We start from the raw sequence: 8,051 nt of genomic DNA, 5'->3' as shown, positions 1-8,051 counted from the left end.
TTCCATTTGAGTCTGAAGCCCAAACTCCTGCTTGAAATTCCTAGAATTTGGAATTTTGTTTTGTTTAAAATCCTAGGATTCTGGTAGGTACATCCCAAGTGTCTTGAGACACAAAGACACATCAAATGTGAAAGAGATGTAAAGACAGAAATCTTGCGACAAGGTATTTATTTGGGATGAGAAAAGGAAATTGAGGGCAAGGTAGAGGAGTAACAAGAATTTCTTTTAACTCTCACAGTAACTTCTGAGCTGGTTTTTGTTGATTCTGCAAGCTCAGCGGCAACAGATCTGATAGAGTCAACCACGAAAGTCGCAGGACCGCAAACGCTGTTATAACAGACGGCAAATTCCTAGTATGCAAATGCACCTCAAGCCTCTCTCTGACTCTGGGGACACAAAGAGAGCATCATAAATGGATCAGAAGGTCTGCAGTGGGTGGTAAAGGGAATTCTGGAGAAGTCACGTGCTAGCTGAGGAGTGATGTTGGCTGCATTAGGGCCGGTATCATGAACAACCTCAGTCAATAGGAATAAATACACAGAACAGTGCCGGCCATGCAGTGTCTGAGACTTATTCTCATTTGCTCTCATTTTTATGCCTCTGCCCCATCACACACACACACCTGAACACACTCTTAGGCTTGGCTCTGCTTTTCAAAAAGTATTCTATAGATACAGTAAAATATTCTCCTTATAGTGAAGTCTACTTGTATGATTCCAGAAAGAGCTAGTCAGACTATTTGTATCTTAAACCTACTGAATTTCACAGACATATGATGATTTCAAGTTTTATTTTTTAATTTTATTGATTTTCTAAAGTGAAAGGATCATTAAGGAAGTAAAGGAATAAAAGGATTGTTACTCTCCAGGCAGAGATGCCTCAAGTCTTTAAAGACAGAAAACCTGTCAGATTTCTTTGGCTCTGTATTCAATTTATAGATGAGAAAACCAAGGCCAAGAGATGCTAAATGAAGCCACCTAAGTGACATGGACCATTGAGTCTATATTCCCGACTCTGTCTCCCATCCATCCCTCTAGACCCTGCAGCTCTGCATGCCGGCCTGTCTCACCTGAAAGCGGAAGAACGGCACTTTCATTCCGTGTAAAGGAATGAGCCATTCCCTGATCATCTGCTCCAGGCTGCTCCTGGATGGCAGCTTCATCAGCTCTTGCCTGACGTGCCTCTGCCTGTGCGTGCAGGGCCACCAGGAGAAGCATGGCAGTGAGGAAGGCGAAGGTCCTCATGGCTGGAGTGACCTGGAAGAGGCAGAGCAGGAGCAGACAAGTCGGGAGAGACTAGTTAGCCTGCATTTCTATGTCTGCAGAGAGAAGGCTCAGAGACAGGAAATCTTGAACCTTCTCAGAGAGAGGAGCTGTGCATTTCACTGGAGATTGTATGGGATCCCATTGGTCTCAATGTCCATGTTTTCTTCCTTGGCTCTCCCAGCTTTCACTCTAGTTTGAATCTCTATGTTTAGTGTGTGTGCTGGGTGGAGAGGATGGTGAAGATGAGGAACCTGGCATCTTTTTCCTGTTTCTCACTTCATTACATATTTACTTTTTACTGTTCTACCAAAGGATAACAGCAGTGCTTTGTTCAGTAAGTTCAGGCTACAAATGTCTCCTTTCCTTCAGATGGCCCCACTACTCTCTATAGGTCTACACTCTGGCAGCAGGCATGAATTCCTATCAAGTGAAGGGTCATTTATTGCAGGCATCAAGGGCATGACCAGTCTCATGAAGGCATGAGGTGAGTAGCCTCCTGTAGGGGCCAGTGTGAAGAGGACAATGACCCTACCATGCGATAGGTGAAATGAACACAGTGATATCGAGGTAAAAAGTTCGTCTACAGCCAAAAATTTATTTTTCCAGCTCCATTGAGATATGAATAAAAATTGAAAATGATTTATATCTACTGTATACCACCTTAGGATTTGACATTTGTATACGTGTGGTCCTTTATTGTATACTATATACACAAATCAACTCAAAATAGATCGAAGACCCAAACATAGACCTGAAACCATAAAATAATGAGAGGAATATATGAAGATAACACTTTGACATTGATGTTGGTAATGATATCTTTGGTATGATATCAAAGACACAGGCAATAAAAGGGAAAATAGTCAAGTGGAGTTGTATTGACCGCTAAAGCATCTGCACGTCAAAAAAGAAAACAACAAACAAACAACTGAATGAAAAAGCAACCCAGAAAATGAAAGGCAATGACTGCAAACCCTAAATGCTAGAAAGGGTAAATATCTAAATACATAAGGAAGTCAAACAACTCAATAGCAAATAACAAATAACCTCATTGAAAAATAGGCTGAGGAGCAGGATGGGCTTTTCTCCACATCAAAGAATGTTTTAAGGAGCTACTGTTGCTCTATTGGACGTGTCAAGTAGGACGTGTATTTAGACAGAAATTCCTTGAGTTCCTCTATTAACTGAGCTGGTAGCCAGTGCTCCCAGCAGCCACCAGAGGTTCAGACAGAAAAGCACAGCAGGGAATTCACCCACTAGGTCCCTCTGGGGTGGCCCAGGAGTCACAGGTCAGACTGGGGACACAGCTTCCATGTTGAAACCTCAATGGGAAAGTTTAAGGTTTCTGTTACTTACAGATCCTTGTGCTACGCAGAGTGACCAGAGAGGGCAGACAGCAGTCCTCTGTCCCGGGTCTCCTGTAGCAAGGGCAGTTGTGCACAAACAGGAGAGGACTTCCCTATTTAAGTGTCATTTGGGATCAGGTGTCCTAATATCCTGGGTTACTTTCCGTTGGGTACATTAAATAACTCTTTTGGCAAGGAGAGTTGAGAAATTTGGTAGGAAACCTGGGTTCACACAGGAGTCCAGGGAGGCTCCCCTTATCTTCCTTGGTCAGTTCAGCCCTGGCCAGGCCCAGGCAGCAACCAACGATGAATTCCCCATGACTCCTAAGACAATGGACCCCGAGATGCCTGTGCTGGTGGCTGAGGCTGAGCTCGCTGCATCAAGGGAATATTTAAAGCCCCCAAGAGAGCCTGGCCTGCATCTCACAGGATACGCTCTGTTAGCGAGACAAGGACCTGACCTAATTGACACCCATGCACAGGAGAAGATTAGGAATCTTGCCTGAACCAGCCTCCCCAGTTCCTGTGCTCTAACCATAACAACACATCAAAGCTGATGGCTGGGCTAGGGTATTGCAGAACATCTGGTTGAGACTGAATCCCACCTCGGCTTGTGTTTCCAGGCAGGGCAGGTTCTGTTGGGTTCGTTAAGGATGTACACACAGCATGTGGTTCCCTGGAGCGGACAGTTGCCTCATTGCTTAGGCAATGGACAGTTTAAGGCTAAACGAGTGTCTAGGACCATCGGGTCCAAGGACTCCTGAGTTTGTTGCTTGAGACCTAATGTCTCTTGGAAATCTCTCAGGGAGGCGGCCAAGGTGGCAGCGAGATGGGTGTTAGCTTGCATCACCTGGTGCTGTGTGCTCAAATACCTTGTTCCGTAGCCAATTCTGGGCAGGCTTATGAGTCTCCATACACACAGCATGAGTGGCACAATCACTGAGTGCTTGAGATATGCGGACTTCAGCTCCTCTGGTCCCTCCTGTGTTGTTTGGGAAGTCCTAGGGAGACTCGTTTACATTTTAAATATACCACTCATTACCCTCAGTCTCTTTCTCATAGTGAGGTAGGTGGAATAAGGTTTCTGAAAATGAGAAAAGAATGCAGTCACTCCTGAGGGAATAAATACCTAAGGTGAGGTTGCTGAACCCAGTGTGCAGGCCAGGAAGCCCCTGTCACCATGGGAGGGTCGTGTACAGCGCCGGTCCAGCAGGCTGGGCACTCATGGCCTCCTCTGAAGCTCTGTGTGAAGGAAGCAGGTATTGGGCTGTGGTGGACTGGGGGCAGCGGAGTGACAGCTGAAGCATCTCCCTCAATCTTAATGAAGGAAGAGGTGTCTCAAGCCTTGCTGGGGTGGTCGCTGTGGCAGAGCAGTGAGGTCAGCTGTCTCTTGAGGAAGCAGTGAGTTCCTGATGTGTGGCAGCCCCAGGAACTTCAGCATTGGAGGAAGTGAGCAACAGTCTCATCCCAGCAGAAAAAGAAAGTTGGGCTGTTTGGGGAAACTGAGGCCCAGGTGAAGGTTTTAGGTTCTAGGGCATTAGCAGGTGCCTGTAAGGGCCTAATGACAAGGTTATAGGGGCAAAATATGAAGTGGTGTATATGCACATGAGGAAGATCTCTGAGTTCTGGTAATGCCTTCATGTCCTTTAGAAGTGAAACCTGGACTTGCTTCCTCCACACAGAACACACTCCAGTCCATAGGCATTTCCCCAGCACTGCATGAGGGTTAGCACTGAAGAGTTGGTTAGATTTGGGCATGGGGTTGTTACACACAGGTCCCCCAAGTTCATAATTTTTGCATAGCTTCTAGGGCAGCCTTAAAATTTGACTGAGACTCTGTAAGTTCCTTGCACCATAAAGTAATGGGATTACACTGAAGGCAAATGGTGATCTCAGCAAAATTCCACTCAATGATGTCAACCTTGGGGTACCCAGCAAAGCACAAGGTAAAGGAAGATGAAAGGCAAGGGTTTGGTTACTGGACATGAGTCAGTGGCGTGTCTTGGGGATAGCGAGATCCGTACCTGCAGCAGTAAGGAGAGGCTGTTTGGTGGTGACTTTATGGTCGAAGTGATTTTCCTCTACAAGGGACTTAAAGAGATAAGTAAGCAAAAAAAAAAAAAAAAAAAACCCCTTTAAAATGTATGCCTGGGCATGAACAGATATGTCTCAAAAAAAGACTACAAAAGGCCAAAAACAAAAACAAAAAAAGGAAAATATGCTTTACATAACTGATCATTAGAGAAATGCAATTTAAAATCTCAAAGAGATACTAACTCACACTAGTCAGAATGGCTGTAATTAAAATTCAAAAAAATAACAGATATTGGCAGGACTGCATAGAGAAGAGAAGGCTTATACATTATTGGGGGAGTGATAAGGATTTCAGGCACAGTGGCAAGCAGTTTAGAAATTTGCCAAATAACTTAACAGAGAACTCTCATTCCACTGAACAATCCCACTACTGGGTATATATCCAAAGGAAAACAAATCATTCTGCCTAAAAGACACACGCACGCGTATGTTCATGCGAGCATCATTCACGGTAACAAAGGCATGGAATCAACCTACATGCCCATCCGTGGTGGATTGGATGAAGAAAATGTGGCACATATACATCATGGAATGCTACAGTCATAAGAGAGAATGAAATTGTGTTGTTTGCAGAAAGATGGATGCAGCTGGAAGCCATTATCCTTAGTGAATTAACACAGGAGCAGGAAACCAGATATCACATGATCTCACTTATAAGTGGGAGCAACACAGTGGGTACTCATGGACTCATGGACATAAACATGGGAAGAATAGGCAGCAGGGACTGGGAGAGGGAACAGGGATAGAGGAGGGCAAATGTTGCAGGCCTGTCTATTGTGTAGTATGCTTTCTATCTGGGTGATTGGATAAATTGTACCCAAACCCTCAACATTGCCCTATAGATCCACCCTGCATATAGCAAACCTGAACATGGACCCAGGAATCTAAAATGAAAGTTGAAAAATAATAAGATTCATTGACGTGTCTGGTTCCAGTGAAGCTGATGTCTCCCTGGATGGTCTCTTGGGCAGGGGTGCTGTTGTCTGAGGTAGTGGCCATGCCGGTGTTGGTGGCCTTCCCAAGTGGTCACACAAGAAGCGATGTGGGTTCTGGGAGTTCCGTTTACTGCTGCTGTTGCACAACCTGACAGCTCTTGTGTGTCTGGTTCAGCAGCAGCCGTACCAGCAGCACCCAGAGTGATTTCAGGAGTTCGGGGAGCACAGAATGTGCTGCAAGTGGCTCCGAGTCAGTGATGGCTCCTGGTTCTGCCTTCTTCACCCCTAACCTGGTGTCCTGATGTCCTTCCCTCCCAGGCTTGGCTGCAGTGGTGAGCACTCCCAGCTAGCGCATGGTACTCCTTTCCCAGCCTGTGTTGAGGTTGCACCTGTTCCTTGTCCAGTGGCTTTCAAACTTTCATCCCGAATAACACAGAGATTCTTCTCTTGCAGTCCCTTTCACATTTCCTTTTGGAGTGCCCCAGAACCTTCGCAGAACTCTAGAGTTTAAGCAAGCAGGAGTTTTGCCTAAAGTCTTTGCAACACTTTTTCTTCCATGTTTATCCTCAGTCCCCACCCCCAGTCCAATTTTCCTATTCTCTCTACCAGTGTCAACACCAAGTGACAGTAGACATGGCTTAAGCTCTTCTTTCATACACATACAAGAAACATTGAAGTGAGTCTGAACTCTCCATAAGAGCCTTGACATCACTGGATTGGAGGAAATATTCTGGGGAAGCTGTGGGTGAGGGTGCAGGTGCAGGCCTGAGAGGAGAGAGGCCTCCGGAGCAGCAAGGATATTCCCACACACGTTGAGGCTGTCTGGTGGCCCCAGCAGATAGTGTGTGTGGACCTTGGGCAGGCCCCTGAGACCTGGTTGTGACCCGGTAGAGAAGGGCAGTCATGGAACACAGCATGTATGTTAGCAGGAGGCAGAGCGTTTGCATGGGGATGAGCTCTGAGGACCGGCCACATTGCAGCTCCTCAGAGTGCACCGTCTTGTCCCTCCCCGCATCCGTTTGTCCACTCTCCTGCAGGGAGGATCATGGTGCAGCCTGTGCCACACAGAGACTCCCGGGCCTGCAGATCCAGCTGAGACAGGCAGGAAATCCAAGCTCCCTGCAATTTGTCTGCTTTTTCCAGCTGCCTCTCTCAGGTTTTCTATGTGTCAGGTGTCGTTGTCTGCAGCAATTTTACAATAAACCATGAAGGAATAACTTCCTTGAACTGTTTTAAAAGGTGGCCCTAAATCCCTGACTCTTTTCACATAAGAATGGAGGTGAAATTCTCTCCTGTTGAATCTAGGTCGGGTGACATCTTGACCAGTTGAACACACCTAACTTAGCACCATGCCATTTGTTGGGCTAAAGTCATGAGAAGTTTTTATCTTTCGCTTCCTCTGTATTGGATGGTACTGCAGCCTGAATGTTTTTGTCCCTCTGAAATTCGTATGTTGAAATCCCTCCCCTGGTGATAGCATGAAAAGGTGGGGCTTTCTGGGGGATGATGAGGTCGGGAGGGTGGAGTCCTCATGAATAGGATCGGTACCCCTGATGAAGAGGTCTCAGAGAGCTCCTTCATTCCTTCCCTCAGGTGAGGAAGTAGTGAGAAGATGCCCTCTATGAACCTAGAAGCTGGTCTTTACCAGACACCAAATCTGTTGGCACCTTGATTTGGACTTCTCACTCTCGAGAACACTGAGAAATGTATTTCTGTTGTTTATAAGTCACTTGGTGTATGATATTTTTTTTTCAACACCCCACATATACTAAGAATGCTGGTGCCTTTGAAGCCCAGATACAATGCTTGGAGGAAGTCTAAGCACTGCGAAAAAAGAGGAGCTGAACCCAACTGCAAGGATGAGCTAGAGAACACAGAGCAACCAGCTTTGTAGGAAAAACAAACTCTGATATGCAGTGTTTATAAATCTCTGGTTCAAATCCTCCTACCTCTGAGTGGGATATAAAGTGTCACACCTATCTTTTCTCTCATGAGCTGGCATGACCTGGCCTCAGTGCATCACAGGGTCTCATCCCTCAGCCTGTCAGAACTCGCCCCGAGCCAGTCCAGCACTCCCTCTACCTGTGCGCAAGCATCTTGACCCTGAGGTTTTCAGATCCCAGCAGCACCTCTCCTATGATGCCCATGGAGGGAGCCACGTCACAATAGCAAATGTGTGAATGAGGACCTGATCGTGCTGTTTTAATCCACTACGTTTTGTGGTGTCTTTTCACACAGCCCTAGATGAACAGAGGGCATTTTCACAGTATTGGTGAGGAAGTGGATTTGTACATATTTTGTGTGTTTAAAATCTCAGCTTCTCTAAAATCTTGAGGAAATAGGAACAAATTTTCTCAACTTATTCCCAAAGTGTCACAAAGAGCCCATCATGGTGGGGGCGTGGAATTGTG

General features: G+C 46.0%; 1 protein-coding gene across 1 annotated transcript; it reads right to left on the bottom strand.

Moving 5' to 3' along the window:
* Window positions 1-140: 140 nt before the first annotated feature.
* Window positions 141-2,678, bottom strand: LOC112618091 (theta defensin subunit C). Its single transcript, XM_025374685.1, has 3 exons — window positions 2,622-2,678; window positions 1,070-1,256; window positions 141-386 (listed from the first exon to the last, which is right to left on the bottom strand). The coding sequence occupies exons 2-3, from the start codon at window positions 1,242-1,244 to the stop codon at window positions 331-333; spliced, it is 231 nt and encodes a 76-aa protein (XP_025230470.1). The 5' UTR covers window positions 1,245-1,256; window positions 2,622-2,678; the 3' UTR covers window positions 141-330.
* Window positions 2,679-8,051: the final 5,373 nt, after the last annotated feature.

The sequence above is a fragment of the Theropithecus gelada genome, unplaced genomic scaffold, assembly GCF_003255815.1.
Source record: "Theropithecus gelada isolate Dixy unplaced genomic scaffold, Tgel_1.0 HiC_scaffold_951, whole genome shotgun sequence".
Taxonomy (NCBI): domain Eukaryota; kingdom Metazoa; phylum Chordata; class Mammalia; order Primates; family Cercopithecidae; genus Theropithecus; species Theropithecus gelada.
This window is presented reverse-complemented; position numbering and strand designations above follow the sequence as displayed.

Coding starts and splice junctions, on each gene's coding strand:
- LOC112618091 (XM_025374685.1), bottom strand. CDS start 1,244: ATGAGGACCTTCGCCTTCCTCACTGCCATGCTTCTCCTGGTGGCCCTG. Junction 387..1,069: donor TGCCGTTCTTCCGCTTTCAG/GTGAGACAGGCC, acceptor TTGTGTCCCCAG/AGTCAGAGAGAGGCTTGAGG.